Here is a 27,710-nt window from a genome sequence, read left to right as displayed (position 1 = left end):
AGGAAGACTTACTAACAACCTGCGTTATGCAGATGACACAATCTCGCTTACTGAAAGTGAAGAGGACTTGAAGCATTTACTAATGAAGATCAAAGACCACAGCCTTCAGTATGGATTACACCTCAACATAAAGAAAACAAAAATCCTCACAATTGGACCAATGAGCAACATCATGATAAACAGAGAAAAGATTGAAGTTGTCAAGGATTTCATTTTACTTGGATCCACAATCAACAGCCATGGAAGGAGCAGTCAAGAAATCAAAAGATGTATTGCATTGGGCAAATCTGCTGCAAAGGACCTCTTTAAAGTGTTCAAGAGCAAAGATGTCACCCTGAAGACTGAGGTGTGCCTGACCCAAGCCATGGTATTTTCAATCACATTATATGCATGTGAAAGCTGGACAATGAATAAGGAAGACTGAAGAAGAGCTGACGCCTTTGAATTGTGTTGTTGGCAAAGAATATTGACTATAACATGGACTGTCAAAAGAACGAACAAATCTGTCTTGGAAGAAGTGCGGCCAGAATGCTCCTTAGAGGCAAAGATGGTGAGACTGCGTCTTAAATACTTTGGACGTGTTGTCAGGAGGGATCAGTCCCTGGAGAAGGACATCATGCTTGCCAGACTACAGGGTCAGCGGAAGAGAGGAAAACCCTCAACAAGGTGGATTGACACAGTGGCTGCAACAATGAGCTCAAGCATAACAACGAGAGTAAGGATGGCGCAGGACCGGGCAGTGCTTCGTTCTGTTGTCCATAGGGTTGCTATGAGTCAGAACCAACTCGATGGCACCTTACAACAACAACAACAACACTCTGCAAATTATACCTACTTATTGTATGGGTACATTTATATTACTTAAATTGAAGCTGATAATATCAATTGATAATGATAATAAGAAATTCTCTAATGCTATATACCATTTATTATTCTAAGGGCTTTACTTGTATTTACTATTGTTAAGTATGGGCCCTCTACCCCCAGTTTATATCTTTATATCTCTAGTCAGTATCTCTCTCCTGAGCTGGAGACTAGTACATTCAGCTACTCATATGACATTTTTACTCGAATGTTTCATAGATACCTGTATCCTACCATCTCCAAAAGTGAACTCTTGATTTTCCATTAAACTGAACTGTTCTCCATTTGAATAATAAGTGCCACCTTCTACCCATCTGCTAAAGCTGGAAACCTGGGAGTCTTTTTTTGTTGTTGTTCTTTTTTTATTGTGCTTTAAATGAAAGTTTACAATTCAAGGCAGTTTCTCATACAAAAACTTATGTACACATTGTTATGTGACCTTAGCTGCTCTCCCTACGATGTGACAGCAAACTCCTCCTCTCCACCCTCTATGTCCATTCAACTGGCTTCTGTCCCCCTTTGCTTATTCATCTCGCCTCCGGACAGGATCTGGCCATATAGTCTCATGTGTCTACTTGAGCTAAGAAGCACACTCCTCACCAGTATCATTTTATGTCTCATAGTCCAGTCTAATCTTTGTCTGAAGAGTTGGCTTCAGGAATGGTTTTAATTCTGGGCTAACAGAGAGCCCGGGGGCCATGTCTTCTGGGGTCCCTCCAGTCTCAGTCAGAGCTTTAAGTCATCTTCTTACTAGAATTTGAGTTCTGCGTCCCACTTTTCTCCTGCTCCCTCGAGGGTTCTCTGTTGTGTTCCGTTTCAGGGCAGTCATCTGTTGTAGCCGGGCACCATCTAGTTCTTCTGGTCTCAGGTTGATGTAGTCTCTGGTTTATGTGGCCCTTTCTGTCTCTTGGGCTCATAGTTTCCTTGTATTTTTGGTGTTCTTCATTCTCCTTTGCTCCAGGTGGGATGAGACCAATTGATGCATCTTAGATGGCCGCTTGCTAGCTTTTAAGACCTAGGAGTCATTTTTCATACCTGACTTTCCCTTATAAACCATATCCAATAAATAAGCAAGTCCAGTTGATTCTATCTCCAAAACAGTTCGTATGCCCTTTTTTATTTTCCCTGTCACCATCATATGTCAAACCACTTTCTCTTTTTTTGAACTTCTTCTCTAGAATAATATACTCTTTACTTCTACTCTTGTTCTTCTTCATTTATTCTTCAAAAAGCTAGACTGGTGATTTTTTATTTTTAATTTTGAAAACTTTTTATTATGGGAATTTCATTAATATTCAAAGTGAACCAAAAGCCCTAAGCACCAAGTTACAACAATTATCAAGATTCTGTCCCTATAATTTGGTTATTTTTATACAGTTCTGTGTATTTTGAAGAAAAATGTACATATATTGAAATGCACAAATCTTAATTGTATGGTGTTGACAAATGGATACACCTGTGTAGCCCACAGCCCTCTCAATGTATAGTACACTTCCCTTACCCCAGAAAGTACCCTTATGCCCTTTGTGTTTTTTCCTGGTTTCTTAAGGTAGAAGCTTAGATCATTGATTTGAGACTGCTGTATGTTTTTCTCTAGGCACTGCTTTACTTGCATCCTACAAATTTTGATATGTTGTATTTTGATTTTCATTCAATTCAATATGTTTTATAATTTCCCTTGTGACTTTCTCTTTGGTCCATGTGTTACTTAGATGTTTGTTGGTTTACTTCACTTATTTGCAAATTATCGAGATACCTTTCTCTTACTGATCTGTAGTTTAATTCCTTTATGGCCTGAGGACATATTTTATATGACTTCTTTTCTTTTAAATTTGTTAAAATTTTTTCTGTGGCCTAGAATATGATCTGTGTTGGTAAATGTCTCATGTGCACTTGAAAGGGATGTATGTTCTGCCATTTATTGGTATTGATTCTATGATTATTGGCAGAGGAGTGCTGAAATCTCCAACCATAGTTGTGAATTTATTTCTCCTTTCAGCCCTGGCTGTTGTGTTTCATGTATTTTGAAGCTCTGTAGTGAGATACATACACATTTTGGATTGCTTAGGATTGTCTTCTTGGAAAAATGACGCATTTTCCTTATATAATGGCCCTCTTCATCCCTGACAGTATTACTGGTTCTGAAGTCTCCTTTTATTAGGGTTACTATAGCTACTTCTTCTGGCTAGTATTTGTAAGGTAAATCTTCTTCCATCCTTTTACCTTTAATGTATTTATTTCTTTATATTTAAAGTAGGTTTCTTATAGATAGCATATATAGTTGGTTCTTTTTTTATCCAATCTGATAATTTCTGTCTTTTAATTGATGAGTTTAATTGGTTGGATTAAAATCAGCCATTTTTCTAATTGTTTTTTGTTTGTTCTATCTGTTCTTTTTTGGCTTTTTCTTTTTCTTGCATGATAGTGTATTTTTTTATGATATACTTTTATCTGGCTTTTATACCTTTTCTAAAAAATTTTACTTGATCAGAATTTACTTTTAATTAATACTTTCTATTTTTAGCAATTTTAATATGACATTCCTAGGTGTTTTTATTTTTGAGGGGGTGCTGATAGGTAGGAGGAGGGTTATCCTGCTTGCTCTGGGTTTGCTCTTAGCTTCTTGAATCTATAGTTTGGTGTATGTTTTTAATTTTGGAAAATTCTCAGCGTTTATTTCTTCTGCTCCGTTCTCTCCTTTTGGGATATCAGAATTTTGTTGTTATAACCAGCCCTGGTGGCACAACAGTTAAGTGCTTGACTACTAACCAAAAGCTTAGTGGTTCAGACCCACCCATCTGCTCCACAGGAGAAAGATCTGGTGATCTGCTTCTGTAAAGATTACAGCCTGGAAAACCCTATGGGGTAGTTCTGCTCTCTTACATGGGTTCACTATGAGTCGAAACTGACTCAACAGCTCCTAACAGCAATAACAACAACACCCAGCCTCCAAGATAGCTCCCAATGAAACCTGTCTTCTGGTATTCATTTTCTTGTATAGTCTCCTCCCACATCAAAATTGTTGGTATGTCACTTCTGAGATGAGGTTATAAAAGGTCACAGCTGCCTTCTTGGGCCTTCCCTGTTTTCTCCTCTCTCAGGGATTACTTGCTCTGGGAAACAAGCTGCTATGTTTTGAGCAGCACTTTGGAGAGGGCCACGTAGTAAAAAATTGAAGCCTTCAGCCAAGAGCCGGTAAGGGGCTGAGGCCTGCCAACAACCGTGCGAGTGAGCCCCAACTGAGCCTTGAGATGGCCGCAGTCCTAGACAGTAGCTTGACTGCAATCTTGTGAGAGATCCTGAACCAGAACCACCTAGTTAAGTTGCTCCTACATTCCTCACTTTCAGGACTTGTGTGAGATAACAAATGATTGTTGTTTTAAGCTGGTAAGTTTCAGGGTCGTTTGTTACACAGCAATAGATAACTAGTACATGCACTTGTGTTACTCTGTTTAGTATTGTCTCACAGCTTTTGGATGTTCTTTTTTTTTTTTTTAAAAGCTTTTTACTCTCTTTTTGTTTCAGTTAAGGCATCTTCTGATGATCTGTCTTCAAGTTCATTGATTCTTTCCTCGTCTGTGTTGAGTCTGCTGAGGAGCTCCTTGAAGGAATTCTTCGTCTTTGTGTGTGTTTTTTTTTAATTTCTAGCACTTCTATTTGCTTCTTACAGTTTTAATCTCTCTACTGAAACCACACAACTGATTTTGCATGTCATCCGTTAGAGCCTTTCACATAGTAATCAAAGTTACCTGATATTTCCTATCAAATAGCTTCAATGTCTGTGTCATATCTGAATTTGGCTCTGTTAATTGCTTCATCTCTTGCCAGCGTGTTTTTTTTCTTGTCTTTTATGGCCAGAATTTATATGCAGATTTTGGGACTCACTTGCTCTGTGGTTTTTCCCTTCCTTAATTTCTCCTTTAACCTTCTAGCTGCTCTGACTAGCCCTGGACATTGTCTTCTGACATCTCAAGCCACCAAGGCTGTGCCTTTCTATTGTCCTAAACTGTTGATGAATTGGGGAATGCTCCCAGGAAAAAGATACAAACTTGTAGCTCTCATCAGTGCAGTTTATGTGTCTTGAAGGTAATCTTCCCCTCCATGTTTTACCTACATTTTACGTTCTCTAGTGCCTTCAAATAGTTACTTTTTTCTTTTTATTTGTATTTTGTGAGTATCATCTGTGGGAATGTTAGTCTGATCAAGCTATTCTTCCATTAACAAAATTTAGAAGCCTGCTGGACTCCAAAATAATAATTTTATAAACAGAAATCTGATCATGCCACTTCATCTCATTCAGCACCTTAAATAGCTTCGCATTTGTTAACATCCTTGCCTTTCTCTGTAACCTCGTAAGTTGGTCTCATGCACTATGCTGTAATCAGACTGGCTTCTTTCAGCAAAACGAAAATTCATGCCATTTATCTTATGCTCAGTGAGGAAACTTTGTGATTGCCAGCCCTATGTAAATTGTTATTTCTCTTACCGTGGCTCTCTATGTTTGTTTTTCTTTGCTCATACTCTTCTATTCAAATCTAGCTCCCATATATTAGGTGTAACTTTGAACAAGTTAATTCTTTGTACTTCAGTTTTTCTATCTGTGAAATGGGAATAAAATCAGTACTACTCCTACCTCAGAAGTTTCTTGTGAGAATTAAATGGGTTAATGTACATGAAATGCTTAGAATAGCACCTGGTACCAGTTAAACCTCAGTACATGTTAACTGTTATTAGTCCCAAAAGCTCATATGATGTGACTGCACCATATGTTAATTCCTTTATTTTCTCTGTTTTTAAAGTTGTTACTCTTTTTAATGTATCTACGGAGACTCCCCAACCTCTGATTAGATCCCATGTGTTTTGTTGCCATGTGGTTTCTTATAAAAAATAAATTTTTTTTCCTCCTAACCCCAATCTTAGGGACGATAGAAATTTAAGAAACAAAGGCCTAATAAGTGGTGTGAAGTCACTCAGTAAAGAAGAATTGAGTACAGAGTTATTAAACTTATCTCTGAACACAGATGTGTGTCATCAGCCTTGTATTTCTAAGCAACAATTGAAAGCAGGTAGTATTCTTACTACAAATAAGTAGAAATTTATTTTATGCCCTAAGATTATTGGTAACATTTGAAATTAGCAGTAAAATTTCATCTTGTGTATTTAAAGTAATAAGTTTGAAACATTTGCTGTCATGTAAATGGGATAAATAAATGAAAATTGCAATGATAATTAAAACACCATAATTAACATTATTGTCTTCTGTATATACTTTTACAAATTAGATTGAATTTTTGTGCATATTTTCACATACTTAGGATCATTAGGAAACCCTGGGGGCATAGTGGTTAAGTGCTACAGCTGCTAACCAAGAGGTCGGCAGTTCAGATCCGCCAGGCGCTTCTCAGAAACTCTATGGGGCAGTTCTTCTCTGTCCTATAGGGTCACTATGAGTTGGAATCGACTCAACGGCAGTGGGTTTTGGTTTGGTTATGATCACTATGTGCATGTACTTTCTACAATGCAGAATATAACTTTTAAATTAATGGTAACTACAGGAAATAGTCATTTGAGATGGAGATAATTTTTTAGTTTTGTATTTATAACCTTTTACTAACATAGTAAAGACTCAGATAGCAATAGAGAAACTTAGTGAACTCTAGTAATAGTTTTTTTTGTTTTTTTAAATAATAAATAAGAAAGGTAAAGGCAATAGTGTGGTTTCATCCCTTTTCTACTGAATACTGTGTTCTGATGGAATGTTATATAGAATCTGACATCATTTAAAAACATCCCACATTTTCTGTCTGTGGGGAAAATAATTATTGGAGCCTTTAATAGCCTATGTACTTTTTTGTGTTTGTTTGCAATTGCCTAAACATTTATATCTGCACAGATGCTAGTTAATGTTCCCTCTTCAGTGATGATATATCTTTTGCCATAATATTCAAAATGGCATTTAGAAGGAGTAACAGAATATTCTAGTTTATGGTTTTCCAAGGGTAACATGCTTTTAATTTGCCCATTATATTACTGTCATTTAAGTACATTGTTTGTATTTATAGTGATAAGCCACTTAATACTGTGCATTTTGCCATAAAGAAATTGCAGTTGTTTTGCAGGTGTCAAAATAGTAATGTTGACAAAATTAAATCAATTAAAATAATAAAAGCTATTTTTTAAAGGGGAGAGTATAAACATGGTTAAGCCAGAGATTTTGGTCTTTCAAAACAATTTATAGATGTGTGGTGAGATTAGAAGAATATATTATTTTGGGAAGAAAATCCTTTTCAATCCATGGTTCTTGGTTCATAGTTTCTGTTGTAAATGGATCCAAAGTATTACTGTAATTTTTCTTCTTTTTGAAAATAATAACATTAAAATTTAGTTAAAATATCACATGTATTTCTCTAACTTAATTTTAGTAAAAATATTTTCAGTTGTCTATAGAAAAGATAAAGCATTTGCTGAAGTAATACTGTATATTTACATTGCATCTAAAACAACTATTGTAGAGATATATGTTTCTTAGTACTGTTTTTTAAAAAAAGACTGGTTGTTTTATAGATAAGTCAAATACGAATTATGCGTATAAAATGTTTGCTATTTATGCCCACAGAGTAATTATATATGTAAAACATATACTATTAATGCCTTAAATAAAGCCTGTAACTGTTTGTTTTAAAGAAGCAACATCCTTGAAAGAGAGCTATGAAGAAGAGTCTGCAAATTCTGGACTATCCATTCTACTTGAAAACATCATGTCTGAGCTTGAAAAATCTCTTGGAACAGCTTTATCTTCCATATTAGAAACAGAAATGAAAATTGCTTTTGGAAACCTCTGGATGGAGGTGATTATTTTAGCTCTATTAGTTGACAGTTTCTTTTTTGTCACTGAAGATTTATTATCTTATTTTAAGAAATGCTACTTATATAAAATGCCATAGGCTTCATTGTAATAATCTCATATTAATTTATTTCTTGATGTTTTTGAAGATATTTCTTAAAGTTTAGGGCTATATTTTGTCATTCATTTCTTCATTCAGCAAATATTTATTGTGCATCTACTGTGTGCCAGATACTGTCCTTGTGGAGTTTAAATACTAAGGAGGGTGGGGAAATATACAATAAACAAATAATGTATAAAGTGTACAGATGGTAGTAAGTACTCTAGATAAAAATAAAGTAGGAAAACGGATTAGGGATCTCAAGTAGATAGTAGTCAGGGCAGGTTTACTGAGAGGGTAACTTGTGAGTAAAGACAAAGTATGGTTGGAATGAGTGAAGAGGAGCAGAGTAAAAGATGCAGAGAGATAAAGGCCCAGATTGTATAAGGAGTCCTGGTGGTACAAAGATAGAACCTTGAAAATAGGGGCAGTTCTGCTCTGTCCTATAGGGCTGCTGTAGTTTGGAATGGAATCCAGTAGGTGACATCAGGTATTGTAAGGATTTTGATTTTTACTTTGAGTTTTGATATGGAAAGGCTGAGGAGTCACATGTTCTAATCTTCCTTTTAAAAGAATCATTCTAGCCCGTGTGTGAAAAACAGCCTGTCAGAAGGCAAAGACTGAAGCTAAAATACTGTTTAGACAGATGGGCAAAGCACAATTCAGGGGGGCAAATCCAGCCTACTGCATATTTTTGTAAATAAAACTTTATGGACACACAGCCACATTATTTATTGTCTGTGGCTGCTTTTGTGCTATGACAGAATTGAATTGTTGCAACAGAGACTGTGTGTGGCCCACAAAACATAAAATATTTACTGTCCGGCACTTTATAGAAAGAGTTTGTCGACCCCTGGTTTAGAAGGCTATTGCAATAAACTGGGTAAAAGATGATAATTGCTCCAGTGGAGAATGATGGTTGCTTCATGAACCAGGATAGTAGTGGCAAGAGCTAGTCAGAGTCTAGGTATACTCTGGAGTCAGGACTGCCACATTTTGCTGATGAATCTTACATGGGAAGTGAAAAAAAATATAGTTGAGAATAATTTCAAGGTTTTTTGGCTTGAGCAAGTAGAAGGATGGAGTTGCCATTGCTGAAATGGGATGTTAAAAGAGACATTTCTTGGTAACTTGCTTTAAGTTGGAGAATAAAGAAGAATATTATTGAAAATTTCTTCTGGCGGGGAGACTATTTGTAAATTGAATTCAGAAAAACTTGTTTCATATTTGCTTTGATTTGAATCAAGCTGGCTAACATGAAGACTTCCTCTAACAAAATAGGTTCAGAAAAAGAAGTGTGTATTTTGGCTTAGATCATGTAAATATGAGACCCATGGATAAATTTGATCATATTAACAAGGTATTTTGAATTTTCTGTAGATTCACATCTTTTCTGTAATCAGTAAAGCACTATATTTGGAAATAGAGGCCTTTTTAGTTTAGATTTTGTTCGCTGTTCATATCCATAGCTAAGAGAAACATTATTCCACATTAATTGTAGCTTATATTTATTCCAGATATTCAGTGGAAATGTTATGGTTATATGTTTGTTACTTTATTATATTATCCAGTGTTGGACAAAGATGATGAAGAATGGTCAGAAGATACAAGGAGGGCCGATGCAGATCAGATATTTCATAGTAGAGTCAAGGAAAGTCATTGCATATAAATGATTCAAAAAAGGAAGTGGTGACATCTTCTAAAAATAAATGATCAGTCTTCTTTTAAACGTCTTTATATAGTGTGGCAAGTGATAATTATATTTGACAACTTTTTTCTATATGGATATATTCCCCCCAGTCATATGAGCTAGTTAGATTGATTTCCTAATAGAAATGAGCATGATGAAAAGTAGATTGAGGGACCTTTGCCGGTTAAAACAATGCTTCCTTTATTAAAACTATGCTTTCTTTTTGCACATATACTTTCTGAAATAATAGGGATTAATATTAATAATGAATTTCGCACAGGCAATTTGCAATGGAATTAGCATTTTTAAGTTTATGATTGAATTTTAGTAAAATGTCTTTTAATTTTAGAAAATTCCACTAACTATTTTGTTCAGAAATATATGTAGGGATTCCTAAGTAGGTGCTTTTTAATGATAGCTACAAGGAATAAATCCATAGATGCTATTTTTTTTTCCCCAAAAACTTTTTAGATGCTGTACTTGAAACCACCATGGACTTTAATACATTTATTACAGTGTTTTAAAAAACATTGGTTGGCTGTATTTGGATTAGTTATGGAAAAAAACTTGGTTTTAACCATCGAGAGCCTATATGAAAATCTTTGTAAAGGTATGAATCTTTTATTTTTGCATTTAGCAGCATTACATTAAATTACTAAGTCAAACTAACAGATATACAGGTTTCCCCCGCTATCTGAAAGTAGGTCATCCCTATGAAGCCTTTCTTAGACTGAAATGGAATAAAAGGAAGCAATTACCATTAGTTTGTATGGGAAAAATTTTTGAGCATCCTCAGACCCAAAAAATAACCTACCAAATCATACTAAGTAACGCATAAAACCCTTGCGACCTCTCTTAGGCTTTTCTGATATCTTAGGACACATCTTGCTAATAGATAACACAAGTCAAGGTAAAGCACAGATGCTCATAGACACAGTTCAAAGTTATGGTGGCTTGATGCTAAGATGCTGAATGTAGTTGTCTTGGAAGGAGCTTGGCGATGCCACTGACTGCTTGGGGTGTGTGCTGGCAATTTAATGGCTCGCTGTAAAACAAGCACTAAACGTTATTTCCACTTTTTGCCTTTCTTCATAAAAAAAAAAAAAAGCTTAAAATCCTCTTTGGATTTATTTTGGTTAATGAAAACAGGTACTAATGTAGGTTTTTTGTAAAAGCAAAGTGGTGTAAAGCAAGCTTTCGAAAAGTGAGTGGATACCTGTATTCCATGGAATGTGAGAACTGAAAAACCAAACCCAGTGTCGTTGAGTTGATTCTGACTCATAGTGTCCCTATGGATAGAGTAGAACTGCCCCACAGAGTTTCCAAGGAGCGCCTGGTGGATTCGAACTGCCGACCTTTTTGGTTACCAGCTATAGCACTTAACCACTATGCTACCAGGGTTTCCATGGAATATGAAGATGAATTAAAAAGAAATTTGTCAATTCTTAATCATTTATACTTTTAATATCTAAAGGGAATTTGTGGCAGCTGGTTGGATGGATGAAGTTCATAGACCTGTGACTATAAGTGATATCATCATTGATGTTTCTGAATATTATAAATATATTGTTTTAATGTTTGTTTTGTTTGTAATGTTTACCTTTTAAACTGCATTTTATAGTCTTTTCAGGTATACAGATAGAATTATTTAGAATTTTTCTCACTGTTTTTAGCACTTGTACTTTAAGCACATTTCATGTAATAATTTTTAAAATAGTATGTCAAGATGTTTGCATAAACCGAATGGTAAGGAATAGGAAACCTTTGGCTTTAGTGTGTGGTGAATTTTAGAACTGGAAAAGAACCACAAAGCTGGTGGTTTTTAAACCGTGTTATACAGACCTCATGGGCTTCTTAAAGTGCTTCTGGACTCCCACTGACTGGGGGTAGAGCAGTTGATGGGGAACCTGGTAATGGTGGACCTTTAGCCTTCAACCCCAACTTTAGCCAGAGCATCTCTCTTTTTTCTGTTTATATGTTGAGATTCTGTGTAGGATTGGAAAAAAGGATTCTCTACTTAGAAGAAAAAAAACACTGATCTAATGCTATTAAAGCCTGTGTTTTATGATTAAGGAAATTATCCCTGAGAGAGTAGGTGACTTGTCCAAGATCAAACAGGTATATTTGTTTTGCTGTATCTTTTGAAAATAAAAACTCATTGCCATTGAGTCAATTCAGACTCATAGTGACCGTATAGGATAGGGTAGAATTGCTCCAGAAGGTTTCCAAGGCTGTAATCTTTATGGAAGCAGAATGCCACATCTTTATCCCATGAAGTAGCTGGTTGGGTCGAACCATTGACCTTTCGGTTAGCAGCTGAGTGCTTAATCACTGCACAACCAAGGCTCCTTTTCAAAAGCAAGATATGGTCGTTATTAGGATGTTCAGTTGGTTCTTGACTTTTTTCAAACTGCTAATATGAAGTGATCTATTTTGTTTATTATTTTACTTATTAGTTGTATCCAATCTGCTTCTAAGGAACCCTGGTGGCGCAGTGGTTAAAGTGATTGACTGCTAACCAGAAGATCGGTGATTTGAAACCACCAGCAGCTCCGTGGGGGAAAGATGTGGCAGTCTCCTTCAGTAGAGATTTATAGCCTTGGAAACCCTATGGGGTCATTATGAGTCAGAATCAGCTCAATAGCAATAGGGGTGGGTTTTAATCTACTTCTAAAAAATATCTGTGGTGACTTGTAACAACCTAAGTACAAGAGGGCCATTAAATTAGGTTCAGGAGCATAAGAGCCAGTTCATAAAAAATAAGAAAGATGGTGTTACTATAAAACATATGTACACCCACACAGTTATTACAACATATGAACATAGATTTTAACACTAAGCTTCCTGGAAGCTAACAAGGAAAAAAAAAAAGGCATATTCCATGGTAGTAAATCACTTCTTTCATATTCTTCCCCTGAAGTGTAAACTCTAAAAATGTTTTTTGTATTTATAAATCCCCTTCAGCACCTAGAAAGTGTGTTACACATGTTGGATGAATGTCTGTTTTTTAAAGCTTACCAATTTTTAAAGAAAGACACATTTCCCGGCATTGGTGTGCACCGTAGAGGTTATTTATTGGGAGTATTACTATTATATGAGGGGCATGGAACAAAATATTAGACAATGTCTTTGAAGTACTTTTACAAAATATGCCGAAACATTTTTTAGTGTATCTTTTACTAGGGGCATAATTTAGTTGGTTCCTTTAAAAGAGAAGTCTGTAAACCATGTATGATCATGAACACGGTTTATTTAAAAAAATGAGGCATCTGGTTGCCTCTTTGTCTGTTTTCCTGGGGTGGGGAGTGTTCGGCTCTTAAACATGCAACTTAGAGGTGGTGGGTGGCAGCTGCAACTGGCAACAGAGGGAGAAGTGAAGAGGTGGTGACTGTTCCTTCTGCTGAGAAGCTATTTTTAGAATCATTGTGTGTATAGCTTATTGATGCCTAATGTTTAGTGACTTGTGAAGAATATGTAATGGAATTACCGAAGTACCTTCTGCTAAAATATCTTTAAATTAGGAAAATCATGCTTTTCAGTTTTGTTTACTAACTTTTAATAGTATTCTCAGATGTTAAATTACACATATGTGTTTAATTTCAGTGTACCAAACATGTATCCTTAGGCCAATTAGTAGGAAATGATGTGGAAAATGACTAATAGCTTTTTCTGACTTTGTTTTCTATAGTAACCTTTGTCTAAATAATTGGCCTTATATAAGCATTAAACTATTTCAGTCATGTAGAATTCTTATCATGTCTGTAGACTGAATTTAATCATATTTACTACCCATTTCTTTGATAATCTTAGTAGAGTATTTTTTTAAGGCAAATAATTCAAGGGTAATTTTCATCTTTATTGATAAAGGAGAAGCCAGGGGCTCGGCTTTAACGGTCACATTAGATTAGAATTTTGGACCATTGTGGAATTAATATTTTCATGTGAATTTCTAATATTTCGCAAGCAAGTACTTGTTATATAAATGATACAGATGAACTTTTAAAAAAATTTATAAACCAAAACCAAACCCACTACCGTCAAGTCAATTCCAATTCGTAGCGACCCTGTAGGAGAGAGTAGAACTGTCCATAGGGTTTCCAAGGCTGTTATCTTTACAGAAGCAGACTGCTACATCTTTCTCCTATGAAGCAGTTGGTGGCTTCGAACCGCGGACCTTTTGGTTAGCAGCCGAGCAGTTAACCACTGTGCCACCAGGACTCCTTTTTTAACCTCATAGTACCAGTGAAAAATCATGATGGCGTTTCAAAATGTAACAGTCTCTGAAACGGTGCATATTAAAACAAAAACAAACGAAACACATCGTAGCATGGTTATATAGCCTTTAAAAACTGTTACTTAGCATTCTACCTTAATTGTGGAGATTTTTTTTCTGTCAAGTTTTTGTGACATTAAAAAGTTACTTTATTGTTCTTCACTTTTAAATCTGTGAAATAATTGCTACCCCTTTGCTAAATAGTTGAGAATTTAAGTAACTTTATTTCCCTGGGAGAAAATTGTTATATTTTTAAATTATAACTTGTAGATGACCTCAGTTTTTTTAACAAAAAAAAAAAAAGTTTTGCTAGCTTCCCTCTTCCTTCTCACTGTTATTCCTTTTTTGTTAAAGTTGTGTTGTGCACACAGAGATAACACATTATTTTTATTATCTCTAGTATTAAGTTTCATGTAACACAATTTGAGGGTAAGTCACTACATGATAACTGAGTATTCATTATGAGAGGTACTGTGTGTAACTTACATGTTTACCATTAAAATGCGACTCTTCTGTTGCCTCTATGGTAATCTTTATATGAAGCAAACTCAGATTTAAAAATCTGTGGTGTGATTTGTTTGTTTGGTGATAATCTGCCTTTTTTTGACACTTTTACTTCAAGGTTGACCATGTAGAGGGAGCTCCTGGATTCTGAACACAGAATTACCAAAATCAACTCCAAGGACATTGCTTATAACTTTATTGTTAGTTGTTAGTTGCCCTTGAGTAGTAGGGTCTTGTATAACTAAGTCTGCTTAATTTTTTTCTGCTTAATTGTTGCTTTTTTACACAGGTGGGATAAATATGGAGTGGTGTGTAAGTATAAATGTATGCTCTTCTGAAATTTTTAAATTAACATTTCCAAAGACATTTGTGTGTTGTGTACTCATTTTTACATATTTTTTTCTTTCTAAATTTTCTGTAACCAGCTAGCAGTGCAGTGGATTTTACAACAACAAAATTCCTGCTTCAGGATTCTAAAAGTTTGTTACATGCTTTCAGTACAAGGTCAAATTATGATGGTATTCTTCCACAAGCCTTTGCTCAAGTAAACAAACTACTGCAAACATTCACAGAGGTAAGAACCCTTTGGAATGCCCAGTCAAAATCGACTCAGCAGCAAGTAACAACAGGAATCACCTAAGCTCTAAAAGTGTATTTAGAAGGCAGCAGTGGGTAAAGGCTATTTTAATTTTAACTTACTTCTGTCATACTAAAGGCAGAAGTAAATATCAAGGAGAGTAAGCAGCAGTTATGAGCTAGAAAACTTTATCTTAGTAGGGTAGCAGTGTCACAGCAGTTGTTGGGATTTCATGTTATTTTATCTGTGGGTAGAAGAAAGTTATGCATTACTCTTTGACCACTCATTCTCCAGGCCTCCAGACTAAGGGATGTCAACATGTATCAGAAACAGGACATTTTTTTCAAACGTGCAGCTGCCAAGCCCCTCTCAAACTTGAATGAATCAAATGTCTGGCAGTGGTACCCAGTAATGCTGTTTATGTTGTTTTACTTTTTATTTTGAAATGATTTCAAACTCACATAAAAGTTACAAGATTAGTACACAGAATTCCCATATATATCCTTTACCTAGATTTCCCAAATGTTAACATTTTATCACATTTGCTCAGTTGTTTTCTATGTCTAAACATTTTTTCCTGAACGTTTTGAGAGTTCATTGCAGATATTATGCTGCTTTACCCCTAAATAGGAGCCCTGGTGGCCCAGTGGTAAAAGAGCTTGGCTGCTCACCAGAAGGTCAGTAGTTTGAATCCACCAGCTGCTCCTTGGAAATCCCATGGGGGTAGTTTATACTTTGTCCTATAGGGTTTCTATGAGTCAGAATCAACCTGACAGCAATGGGTTTGGTTTTTTGGTTTTACGCCTAAATACTTAAGTATGCAGTTCCTTAAAAACAAAGATATTACCATGGTTTAAGGGGACTTCTAAGTCAATTGGCAAAATAATTCTATTATGAAAACATTCTGCATCCCACTTTGAAATGTGGCGTCTGGGGTCTTAAATGCTAACAAGCGGCCATCTAAGATGCGTCAATTGGTCTCAACCCACCTGGAGCAAAGGAGAATGAAGAACACCAAGGTCACACGACAACTAAGAGCCCAAGAGACAGAAAGGGCCACATGAACCAGAGACTTACATCATCCTGAGACCAGAAGAACTAGTTGGTGCCCGGCTCTGACAGGGAGCACAACAGAGAACCCCTGAGGGAGCAGGAGATTAGTGGGATGCAGACCCCAAATTCTCATAAAAAGACCATACTTAATGGTCTGACAGAGACTAGAGGAATCCCGGCGGTCATGGTCCCCAAACCTTCTGTTGGCACAGGACAGGAACCATCCCCGAAGACAACTCATCAGACATGAAGGGGACTGGACAGTGGGTAGGTGAGAGATGCTGATGAAGAGTGAGCTAATTATATCAAGTGGTCACTTGAGACTGTGTTGGCATCTCCTGTCTGGAGGGGAGATGGGAGAATAGAGAGAGTTGGAAGCTGGCAAAATTGTCACGAAAGGAGAGACTGGAAGGGCTGACTCATTAGGGGGAGAGCAAGTGGGAGTACGGAGTAAGGTGTACATAAACTTATATGTGACAGTCTGGCTTGATTTGTAAACGTTCACTTGAAGCTCAATAAAAGTTAATAAAAAAAAAAGATATTTTATATAACCACAGTACAATTAATCAGGAAATTAGCATTGATATAATACAATGATTTAATTAATCTACAGACCTCAAACTTTTTCAGATGGCCTACCAATTTTTAAACACGTCTCTTCCTATGACTCTTATGCAGCCAACCTATCCTTTTTTTTTACCCGGTTTTAATTTACCTATGTGAAATTTGTCCCCAGTTATACTCTGTTTCTACAGCCTTGTAATTTTATGTCAGAAAAATTCTGATAATTTTATATGCCAGAAACAGTTCAAGAAACTCAATATCACAACTATTACGTGAGAAATTAATGAAAATTTTTTTCTAATACAGCTATCATATTCTCTTTTTTTCTCTGAGGAACTGAATTGGCTAGATTTTTTTCCTCAATTTTTTTTTAAAACAATTTTTATTGTGCTTTAAGTGAAAGTTTACAAATGAAGTCAGTCTCTCACACAAAACACATATACATACACCTTGCTATACACTCCCAATTACTTTCCCCCTAATTAGACAGCCTGCTCTCTCCCTCCAGTCTCTCTTTTCGTGTCCTTTTCGCCAGCTTCTAACCCCCTCCACCCTCTCATCTCCCTCCAGGCAGGAGATGCCAACATAGTCTCAAGTGTCTACCTGATCCAAGAAGCTTACTCCTCACCAGCATCCCTCTCCAACCCATTGTCCAGTCCAATCCATGCCTGAAGAATGGGAATGGTTCCTGTCCTGGGGCAACAGAAGGTCTGCGGGCCATGACCACCAGCATCCTTCCAGTCTCAGTCAGGCCATTAAGTCTGGTCTTTTTACGAGAATTTGGGGTCTGCATCCCACTGCTCTCCTACTCCTTCAGGGTTTCTCTGTTGTGTTCCCTGTCAGGGCAGTCATCGGTTGTAGCCGGTCACCATCTAGTTCTTCTGGTCTCAGAATGATGTAGTTGCTGGTTCACGTGGCCCTTTCTATCTCTTGGGCTCGTAATCATCTTGTGTCCTTGGTGTTCTTCATTCTCCTTTGATCCAGGTGGGATGAGACCAATTGATGCATCTTAGATGGCTGCTTGCTAGCGTTTAAGACCCCAGACACCACTCTTCAAAGTGGGATGCAGAATGTTTTGTTAATAGATTTTATTATGACAATTGACTTAGATGTTCCCTGAAACCATGGTCCCCAGACCCCTGCTCCTGCTACGTTGACCTTCGAAGCATTCAGTTTATTCAGGAAACTTGTTCACTTTTGGTTTAGTCCAATTGTGCTGACCTCCTCTGTATTGTGTGCCGTCTTTCCCTTCACCTAAAGTAGTTCTTATCTACTAATTAGTGAATGCCCCTTTCCCACCCTCCCTCCCTCCCTCCCCCCTCTCATAACCACAAAAGAATGTTTTCTTCTCAGTTTAAACTATTTCACAAGTTCTTATAATAGTGTTCTTATACAATATTTTCCCGTTTGCAACAGACTTATTTCACTCAGCATAACGCCTTCTAGGTTCCTCCATGTTATGAAATGTTTCACAGATTCCTCACTGTTCTTTATCGATGTGTAGTATTCCATTGTGTGAATATACCATAATTTATTTATCCGTTCATCCGTTGATGGGCACCTTGGTTGCTTCCATGTTTTTGCTATTGTAAACAGTGCTGCAGTAAACATGGGTGTGCATATATCTGTTTGTGTAAAGGCTCTTATTTCTCTAGGATATATTCCAAGGAGTGGGATTGCTGGATCGTATGGTAGTTCTATTTCTGACTTTTTAAGGAAGTGCCAAATCAGTTTCCAAAGTGGTTGTACCATTCGACATTCCCACCCGCAGTGTAGAAGTGTTCCAATCTCACCACAGCGTCTCCAACATTTATTATTTTGTGTTTTTTGGATTAATGCCAGCCTTGTTGGAGTGAGATGAAATCTCATGGTAGTTTTGATCTGCATTTCTCTAACGGCTGATGATCGTGAACATTTCCTCATATATCTGTTAGCTACCTGAATGTCTTCTTTAGTGAAGTGTCTATTCATATCTTTTGCCCATTTTTAAATTGGGTTATTTGTGTTTTTGCAGTTGAGTTTTTGCAGTATCGTGTAGATTTTAGAGATCAGGCACTGATCAGAAATGTCATAGCTAAAAACTTTTCCCCAGTGTGTAGGTAGTCTTTTTACTCTTTTGGTGAAGTCTTTGGATGAGCCTAAGCGTTTGATTTTTAGGAGCTCGCAGTTATCTAGTTTTCCTTCTATGTTCTTTTTAATGTTTTGTGTGCTGTTTATGCCATGTATTAGGGATCCTAACATTGTCCTTATTTTTTCTTCCATGATTTTTATCGTTTTAGATTTTATATTTAGGTCTTTGATCCATTTTGAGTTAGTTTTTGTGCATGGAGTGAGGTATGGGTCTTGTTTCATTTTTTTGCAGATGGATATCCAGTTATGCCAGCACCTTTTGTTAAAAAGACTGTCTTTTCCCCATTTCACTGTTTTGGGGCCTTTGTCAAATATCAACTGCTCATATGTGGATGGATTTATGTCTGGATGCTCAATTCTGTTCCATTGGTCCATGTATCTGTTGTTGTACCAGTACCAGGGTGTTTTGACTACTGTGGCGGTATAATAAGTTCTAAAATCAGGTGAAGTAAGGCCTCCCAGTTTGTTCTTCTTTTTCAGTAATGCCTTATTTATCTGGGGCCTCTTTCCCTTTCATATGAAGTTGGTGATTTGTTTCTCCATCTCATTAAAGCGTGTCGTTGGGATTTGGATTGGAACTGCATTAAATGTATAGATCGCTTTTGGTAGAATAGACATTTTTATGATGTTAAGTCTTCCTATCCATGAGCAAGCCATGTTCTTCCACTTATGTAAGTCTCTTTTGGTTTCTTGCAGAAGTGTACTGTAGTTTTCTTTGTATAAGTCTTTTACATCTCTGGTAAGATTTATTCCTAAGTATTTTATCTTCTTGGGGGCTACTGTAAATGGCATTGATTTGGTGATTTCCTTTTCTATGTTCTTTTTGTTGGTGTAGAGGAATCCAACTGATTTTTGTATGTTTATCTTGTATCCCGATACTCTGCTGAACTCTTCTATTAGTTTCAGTAGTTTTCTGGAAGATTCCTTAGGGTTTTCTGTGTATAAGATCATGTCATCTGCAAACAGAGATACTTTTACTTCTTCCTTGCCAATCTGGATGCCCTTTATTTCTTTATCTAGCCTAATTGCTCTGGCCAGGACTTCCAGCACAATGTTGAATAAGAGTAGTGATAAAGGGCATCCTTGTCTGGTTCCCGATCTCAATGGGAATGTTTACAGGCTCTCTCCATTTAGGGTGATGTTGGCTGTTGGCTTTGTATAAATGCCCTTTATTATGTTGAGAAATTTTCCTTCTATTCCTATTTTGCTGAGAGTTTTTTATCACGAATGAGTTTTGAACTTTGTTAAATGTCTTTTCTGCATAAATTGATAAAATCATGTGATTCTTGTCTTTTGTTTTATTTATGTGGTGGATTACATTAATTGTTTTTCTAATGTTGAAATAGTCCTGCATACCTGGTATGAATCCCACTTGGTCATGGTGAATTATTTTTTTGATATGTTGTTGAATTCTATTGGCTAGAATTTTGTTGAGGATTTTTGCATCTACATTCATGAGAGACATAGGTCTATAATTTTCTTTTTTTGTGGTGTCTTTACCTGGTTTTGGTATCAGGGATATGGTGGCTTCCTAGCATGAGTTTGGTAGTATTCAATCCTTTTCTACGCCCTGAAATACCTTTAGTAGTAGTGGTGTTAACTCCGCTCTGAACGTTTGGTAGAACTCTGCAGTGAAGCCATCTGGACCAGGGCTTTTTTTTGTTGGGAGTTTTTTGATTACCATTTCAATCTCTTCTTTTGTTATGGGTCTATTTAGTTGTTCTACCTCTGTTTGTGTTAGTTTAGGTAGGTAGTGTGTTTCTAGGAATTCATGCATTTCTTCTAGGTTTTCAAATTTGAGTATAGTTTTTCATAGTAATCTGATATGATTCTTTTAATTTCAGTTGGGTCTGTTGTAATATCGTCCATCTCATTTCTTATTCGGGTTATTTGCTTCCTCTCCTGTTTTTCTTTTGTCAGTTTGGCCAATGGTTTATCAATTTTGTTGAGTTTTTAAAAAAGCCAGCTTTTGGTCTTGTTAATTCTTTCAATTGTTTTTCTCTTTTCTATTTCATTTAGTTCAGCTCTAGTTTTTATTACTTGTTTTCTTCTGGTGCCTGTGGGTTTCTTTTGTTTCTCTCTTTCTATTTTTTCAAGTTGTAGGGATAGTTCTTTGATTTTGGCCCTTTCTTCTTTTTGGATGTGTGCATTTATTGATATAAATTGGCCTCTGAGCACCGCTTTTGCTGTGTCCCAAAGGTTGTGATAGGAAGTGTTTTCGTTCTCACTGGATTCTATGAATTTCTTTATTCCATCCTTAATGTCTTCTATAATCCAGTCTTTTTTGAGCAGGGTATTGTTCAATTTCCAATTGTTTGATTTCTTTTCCCTGCTTTTCCTGTTACTGATTTCCACTTTTATGGCCTTATGGTCAGAGAAGATGCTTTGTAGTATTTCAGTGTTTTGGATTCTGCTAAGGCTTGCTTTATGACCTAACATGTGGTCTATTCTAGAGAAAGTTCCATGCGCACTAGGAAAGAAAGTGTAATTGGTTGCTGTTGGATGGAGTGTTCTGTATATGTCTACGAGGTCAAGTTGGTTGATTGTGGCATTTAGATCTTCCGTGTCTTTATTGAGCTTCTTTCTGGATGTCCTGTCCTTCAACAGAAGTGGTGTGTTGAAGTCTCCTACTATTATTGTGGAGCTGTCTATCTCAGTTTTCAATGCTGATAGAGTTTGTTTTATATATCTTGAAGCCCTGTCATTGGGTGCATAAATATTTAATATGGTTATATCTTCTTGGTATATTGTCCCTTTAATCATTATACAGTGTCCTTCCTTATCCTTTCTGATGGATTTAACTTTAAAGTCTATTTTGTCAGAAATTAATGTTGCCACTCCTGCTCTTTTTTGATTGTTGTTTGCTTGATATAGTTTTTTTCATCCTTTGAGTTATAGTTTATTTGTGTCTCTAAGTCTAAGGTGTGTCTCTTGTAGGCAGCATATAGACGGATCTTGTTTTTTAATCCATTGTGCCACTCTCTGTCTCTTTATTGGTGCATTTAGTCCATTTACATTCAGGGTAATTATGGATAGGTATGAATTTAGTGCTATCATTTTGATGTCTTTTTTTGTGTGTTGACAACTTCTTTTTACCACTTGATTTTATGTGCTGAGTAGATTTTCTTTATATATTGTCCTTTCCTCATATTTGTTGTTGTTGATTTTGTTTCTGCCGAGTCTGTATTTTTCCCTTGTATTTTATTTTGGTGAGTAGGATAGTTTGTCTCCTTTGTGGTTACCTTACTATTTACCCCTAGTTTCCTAAATTTATAACTAACTTTTATTTCTTTGTATCGCCATATCTTCCTCTCCATATGGAAGGTGTATGATCACATTTCTCAGTCCCTCTTTATTATTTTAATATTGTCTTCTTGTATATAATAACATCACTTTTACCCTGTGTTGAGCTTTTTTTTTTTTAATCTTGCTTTGTTTTTTTTTTGGATTTCTCTGTCTGGGTTGACTTCTGGTTGGTCTGCCCAGTGTTCTAGTCTTGGGTCGATACCTGATATTATTGATTTTCCAACCAAGGAACTCCCTTTAGTATTTCTCGTAGTTTTGGTTTGGTTTTTACGAATTCCCTCAACTTTTGTTTATCTGGACATGTCTTAATTTCACCTTCATATTTCAGAGACAGTTTTAATGGATATATGATTCTTGCCAGGCAATTTTTTTCCTTCGATTTTTTAAATATGTCATCGCATTGCCTTCTTGCCTGCATGGTTTCTGCAGAGTAGTCCAAGCTTATTCTTATTGGCTGTCCCTTGTAGGTGACTTTTCTTTTATCCCTCGCTGCTCTTATAATTATCTCTTTATCTTTGGTTTTGGCAAGTTTGATTATAATGTGTCTTGGTGACTTTCTTTTAAGATCTACCTTATGTGGAGTTCGATGAACATCTTAGATAGATATCTTCTCATCTTTCACAATATCGGAAGTTTTCTGCCAATAAATGCTCAACAATTTTCTCTGTATTTTCTGTTATCCCTCCCTGTCCTGGCACTCCAATCACTCGTAGGTTATTTCTCTTGATAGAGCCCCACGTGATTCTTAAGGTTTCTTCATTTTTTAAATTCTTTTATCTGATCTTTCTTCAAATATATTAGTGCCAAGTAATTTATCTTTGAGTTCAGAAATTCTAGCTTCTACTTGCTCAGTTCTGCTCCTCTGACTTTCTATTGAGTTTTCTAATTCTGTAATTTTATTGTTAATCTTCTGAATTTCTGATTGCTGTCTGCCTATGGATTTTTCCAGCTTATTAAACTTTTCTTTATGTTCCTGAATAATCTTTCTAATTTCTTCATTTGCTTCATCCGTATGTTCCGTGGCTTGTTCTGCATATTGCCTCATTTCCTTCCTGATGTCTTGAAGGGTTCTGTATATTAAACTTTTGTATTCATCTGGTAATTCTAGGAATGCACTTTCATCTAGAAGATCCCTGGATTCTTTGTTTTGAGAGTCTGTTGAGGTGATAATGGTCTGTTTCTTCATGTGACTTTATATTGACTTTTGTCTTCGAGCCGTCTGTAAGTTATTGTATTATTTTATGCTTGCTTACTGTGTCATAGCTGCTTGCTTTTTTTTTTTTTTTTTTGGTGTACCCGTATGGGTTGCTTGAGTGAGCTAGCTTGATTATTTTTGCCTTTGGAGCTCTGGTGTCCTGTCCCCAGCTGGCTAGAGCTGTTATCAGGTATATCAGTCTAGGGGTCCATTCAGTTTTCTTGTATGAATTCAGCTCAGGTTTCCAGGTAGCTCATCATCAAGTATGTGGCACAGGCTCTGCCCTACAGTCTTAGAGGGGCAGGGGTGATTGGCGTATATACTCGTATCTGATTGCAGCAGGGGGTCACGCTCTGAACAAGGCACGGGGCTGAGAACCGACCCCCAAGTGTCCCTGAGGAAAATGCATCTCTGTTCCCTAGAGTGTGCTGGTGGATGGGCTCTGCAGAGGGACCATGGGCACCCAAAGTTTTTGTTGTAAGGACTGGAAGGTACCAGTTATCTCTGGACCCCTGTTGCGTGTGGCTGGGCGACCCAAGTGGTGCCACCAGTCCTTAGGTCCCTGTTGTGGGTAGGTGAGGATCTTATTTAATAGGCAAAGCAATGTCAAACGTCAAACACCCACCTCTTCACCACACCGCTGAAATGGTTGGAGTTTGCCAACAAGGGTCTATTCTCTCGAAATAGGCCCACACAGGTCCATGCAGACGGGAAAGGTGCTGAAGGTCCACAGACGGTTTATTCCTGGACAGGAACTGCTTCTGTCCTGAGCTCCCCAGTTAACGAAGCTAGCAAATTATATTTTCCCCCCAGTTGCAAATTTTTTCCTTCCCCAAGTCCGGGAGGACTGCTCCAGGTGCTCACCAGGGCCTATCTCAGGCCTAGGGATTTAGCTACTGAAGCTGGCTTGGGAGTGGTGGGGCGTGGTAAAATATACGCAAGTACTTAGCTTTTGCCGAGATTGCCCTTCTCCTCAGGTTCCGGATGTGTGAGTGGGCTGTGTGGCTAGCTGCTTCTCCCTGAGGAAACTGCAGCAGAACGCTAGTACCAGCCCGCTGCCAACACCGCTATGGGAATGGTGCCTGAGGCTCCCCGTGATTCAGGTCCGGTAATGCCTCTCCGCTTCTGAATGGACTCTTCCTTCCCCTGCCCCTCCGTTCATTGTCTAAGCTTGCCTTTGGTGCTCAGGGCACCCAACTTGTCACAAATATACTCGTTTCACTTGTTTTTTCGGGTCTTTGTTGTAAAGAGGGCTCTATGGAAGCGTCTGCCTATTCTGCCATCTTGGCTCCGCCTCTCTCCTTGATTTTTCATGGCCAGATAGGACCTGTTACCTGTCAACTAACCAAAGAATTAGATGATACTAAACTTAGTCATAGTGTCTGAGAAAGGAAGTTAATTGCTAAGACAGCATCTCATTGAGTAAAAGAAATAATCCTTTTTATAAACTAATAGAGAATATGTGATAATACTTGAGGAAAGAATTGATTAAGGGGGTGAAATTAACTTTTGGTTTGAGATGACCAACTCACTGGTAGGAGTTTCAGTCTTTTATGACAAGTATGACTTTTAGAAGTATCAGTAGAAATGAATGGACCCAGAATTTAGGGCATTGCAGCTCAAGTGTTATACTTGAAGTGGTTTGGGAAAGATATATTTTCCTTCCCATCACAGAACTGAGCCCTAACCCATATCCGTAGTGAAACAAACAGTGTATAAGATGCAGAGCTCAGGACACTTACAGGCTTAGGAACCTTTGAATTAAGACTTCTAAGAGAATAGAACGGAAACCCTGGTGGCATAGTGGTTAAGTGCTACTGCTGATGGCCAAAAGATCGGCAGTTCGAATCCGCCAGGTGCTTCTTGGAAACTCTATGGGGCAGTTCTACTCTGTCCTATAGGGTCTCTATGAGTCGGAATTGACTCGATGGCAGTGGGTGGGTTTTTTAAGAGAATAGAATATAGCATTGATTGAGGTAAATAAAAATGATATCAAGCTTTAAGCTCCTCTTATCAATTGGAAACACAGAGAGGTACCATGAAAATGTGTTGATAAAATTTAGTGTTTATCAGAAAAACCATTTGCCTGTTATATGCTGTTTACCGTGTACTTAAAAATATTGAATTGTTATTTATTATTTATTCCTGGGTCCTAAATTTCCTTTGTTATATTAACAAGAGGTTTGTAAAGGTGATGGGAAAAGAATCTAACATCCTCGTTGATTCTTTCTTCTCACCACTTGGCATTCATCAGTGTGATTGCTTGAAACAGCCGTGTTGTATCCAGGATTAGAATTTTCATGTTAGAAACAGTTCATTGTCTAAATCAGCCAGGACATTATGATTTAGCTTGGGCCTTTTAAATACACTTTCAACACAGGTTGTTGTTATTTTTCAATAGTTTTATTTTTTGGTGAAAATATACACAGTAAAACACCAATTCAAACAATTTCTACATGTACAATTCAGTGGCATAGATTACATTCTTCAAGTTGTATAACCATTCTTGCTAACCTTTTCCAAATTATTCCTCAACCATTAACATAAACTCATTGCCCCCTAATTTTTCACCTAACTTTTCAAGTTGCTGTTGTTAATTTGACCCCATATAGATAGTTCTTTAAAAGAGCACAGTGCAAAGAGCACAGTGCTCAAGGCAGACATTCGTTACTAATAAGCTAAAATGTTTGGTTTAAAAAAGACTTCAGGAGATATTTTTGGTTTAAAGATTATCTCAAGGCAGTTGTTTTGGGGGTTTATCCAGCCTCTGTGGCTCCAAAATGTCTATTCCATAAGAATTTGAAATTCTGTTCTGTATTTTCCCTGCTTTGGTCAGGATTCTTCTATAGGATATCTGCTGATAATATTCAATGATAGTAGCTGGGCACCATCCAGTTTTTCTGATCTCGTGGCAAAGGAGGTAGTTGTTCATGGAAGCAATTAGACATGCATTCTGTTTCCTCCCGTTCCTGACATTCCTTCTTCCTTTGCTGCTCCATACGAATAGAGACCAATTATTGTACCTTGGATGGCTATTTGCAATCTCTTAAGATCCAGGGTTCAACAGGAATTGTTATATAGAGTGCATTAGATTTGGTATATGTCTGAAACACCAAGTCATGTCTCAGTAACTTGAACAACAAGAGAAATAGGTTAACTATAATTTAAAAAAACAAAAAACTACCTAATCTTATCTATCATGTGTAGAAAATTAGGAAAGGAGGAATATTCATTATTTATTTGCTTCTGAGAAACTGAAGTGGAAAGATAACTAACATTACAACTTCCTACATTTTTATATAAATAGAGAGGGGGAAAGAGGAAAAGGATATGTACATTTTTCTTTTATTAGCCTTCCAACCACCAAAAAAGTAGGACTTGTTCTGCCAAGATGACAGAATAATTAAAATCAGTCATGTTAATAAGCATTAAATTTATGTGCCTCAGGATCCCCATCCTGACTAGTTTTGTTACTTAACCTTTTTGAGCTCTTTTGTAAGATGTGTATACTAATAATCTCTGCTTCAGAATTGTCTTGAGAATTAAAGAAGTTAATACTTGTAAAGCACTTAGTGCCCAACATGTAGCAAGTTCATTTAAGTGTTTGACAAAGAAATCTGCATCATCGTATATACTTCTTTTGAGAGCGGAGGAAAAGAGGCATTAGGTATATGCTAGATTTTATTTTAAATGTATGTGATAAATTTTAAAAAATCTCACGAAAAAATGTCTTTCCATCCATGTGTATTTATTAAGGTCATAATTTAATGTAAACAGGCAAAAATGGGAGCAATTATTCCTTTTATCCTTTGTGCTCCAGAAGATAGAAGATAATATTTTCCAGTTGCAGGAGAGATCATAATTTTGTCCAATAAATTTCTTGTGTTTCCTTGTTGGCCGCCCTGATTGACAGAGCTGTCTGTCTGCGTTGTATCAGTGAGATAATTGAGTGCGGTGGTTAAATGAGCACAGGCTGCACCTGGGCTTCCTGAAGGTCAAGTCCCGTTCATGCCATTCATGACTATCTGTGTGACCTTGGATGAGTTAGTAACCTCTCGATGCCTCCGTTTCCTCAGCTATAAAATGTAAATAATCACAGTATCTGTTTCATAGGGTGGTTGTGAGGGTTAAATAAGCTAATAAATGTAAAATTATGAGAATAGTTCCTTACGTAGCAAATGATCAATAAATAGGAACTGTTACTAATAACTTTGGAAATAAACTTTTTTTTTTAATTTAATAAGCATGAACAACCCACGAAGCTAACCTTTGAAATCATCCTTTTATTAAGGCAACTTAAGCCTAGAGAATGGAGTGATTTATTTAAGCTCACAAAGTAAGTTACTGTAGAGCCAAAACTAAAACCTAAGTTTTTAAACTCATAGTTAATTTTTTTTTCCATTCTATCAGGCATTTTTTAAATTTCAGTTAGTATTTTTCCCCCAAGGCGATAAGTTTTTTTAATCTCTTAAATCAATAGTATAGCTTTTTTACTCTGCCTTATATGCTCAGATCTCTTATATTTTTAAATACTGTTGTTTGGCCACTGCTATTGCAGTCTTCTTAAAAACTTCTTAAAAGAGCATTTATAGCCATTTTGTCTATTTATT

The 27,710-nt window shown here is 36.7% G+C and overlaps 1 protein-coding gene across 16 annotated transcripts in view; it reads left to right on the top strand.

Annotated features, from left to right (window-relative positions):
- Nucleotides 1-27,710, top strand: part of SWT1 (SWT1 RNA endoribonuclease homolog) — a 124,325-nt gene that overhangs the window by 40,004 nt on the left and 56,611 nt on the right. For all 16 annotated transcript variants that reach the window (XR_010319370.1, XR_010319373.1, XR_010319371.1 and 13 more), the window contains 4 exons: nucleotides 5,785-5,930; nucleotides 7,549-7,712; nucleotides 9,970-10,108; nucleotides 14,701-14,849. Coding sequence is in view for 10 of the 16 variants with exons in the window: in XM_064276509.1 (XP_064132579.1) it covers nucleotides 5,785-5,930; nucleotides 7,549-7,712; nucleotides 9,970-10,108; nucleotides 14,701-14,849 (598 nt within the window). In the remaining 6 variants the exon portion in view is untranslated. The remainder of the gene's footprint in view (nucleotides 1-5,784; nucleotides 5,931-7,548; nucleotides 7,713-9,969; nucleotides 10,109-14,700; nucleotides 14,850-27,710) is intronic.

This window comes from Loxodonta africana, chromosome 25, assembly GCF_030014295.1.
Source record: "Loxodonta africana isolate mLoxAfr1 chromosome 25, mLoxAfr1.hap2, whole genome shotgun sequence".
Classification (NCBI taxonomy): Eukaryota; Metazoa; Chordata; class Mammalia; order Proboscidea; family Elephantidae; genus Loxodonta; species Loxodonta africana.
Note: the sequence above shows the minus strand (reverse complement) of the source record. Positions and strands in the feature narration are given on the sequence as shown.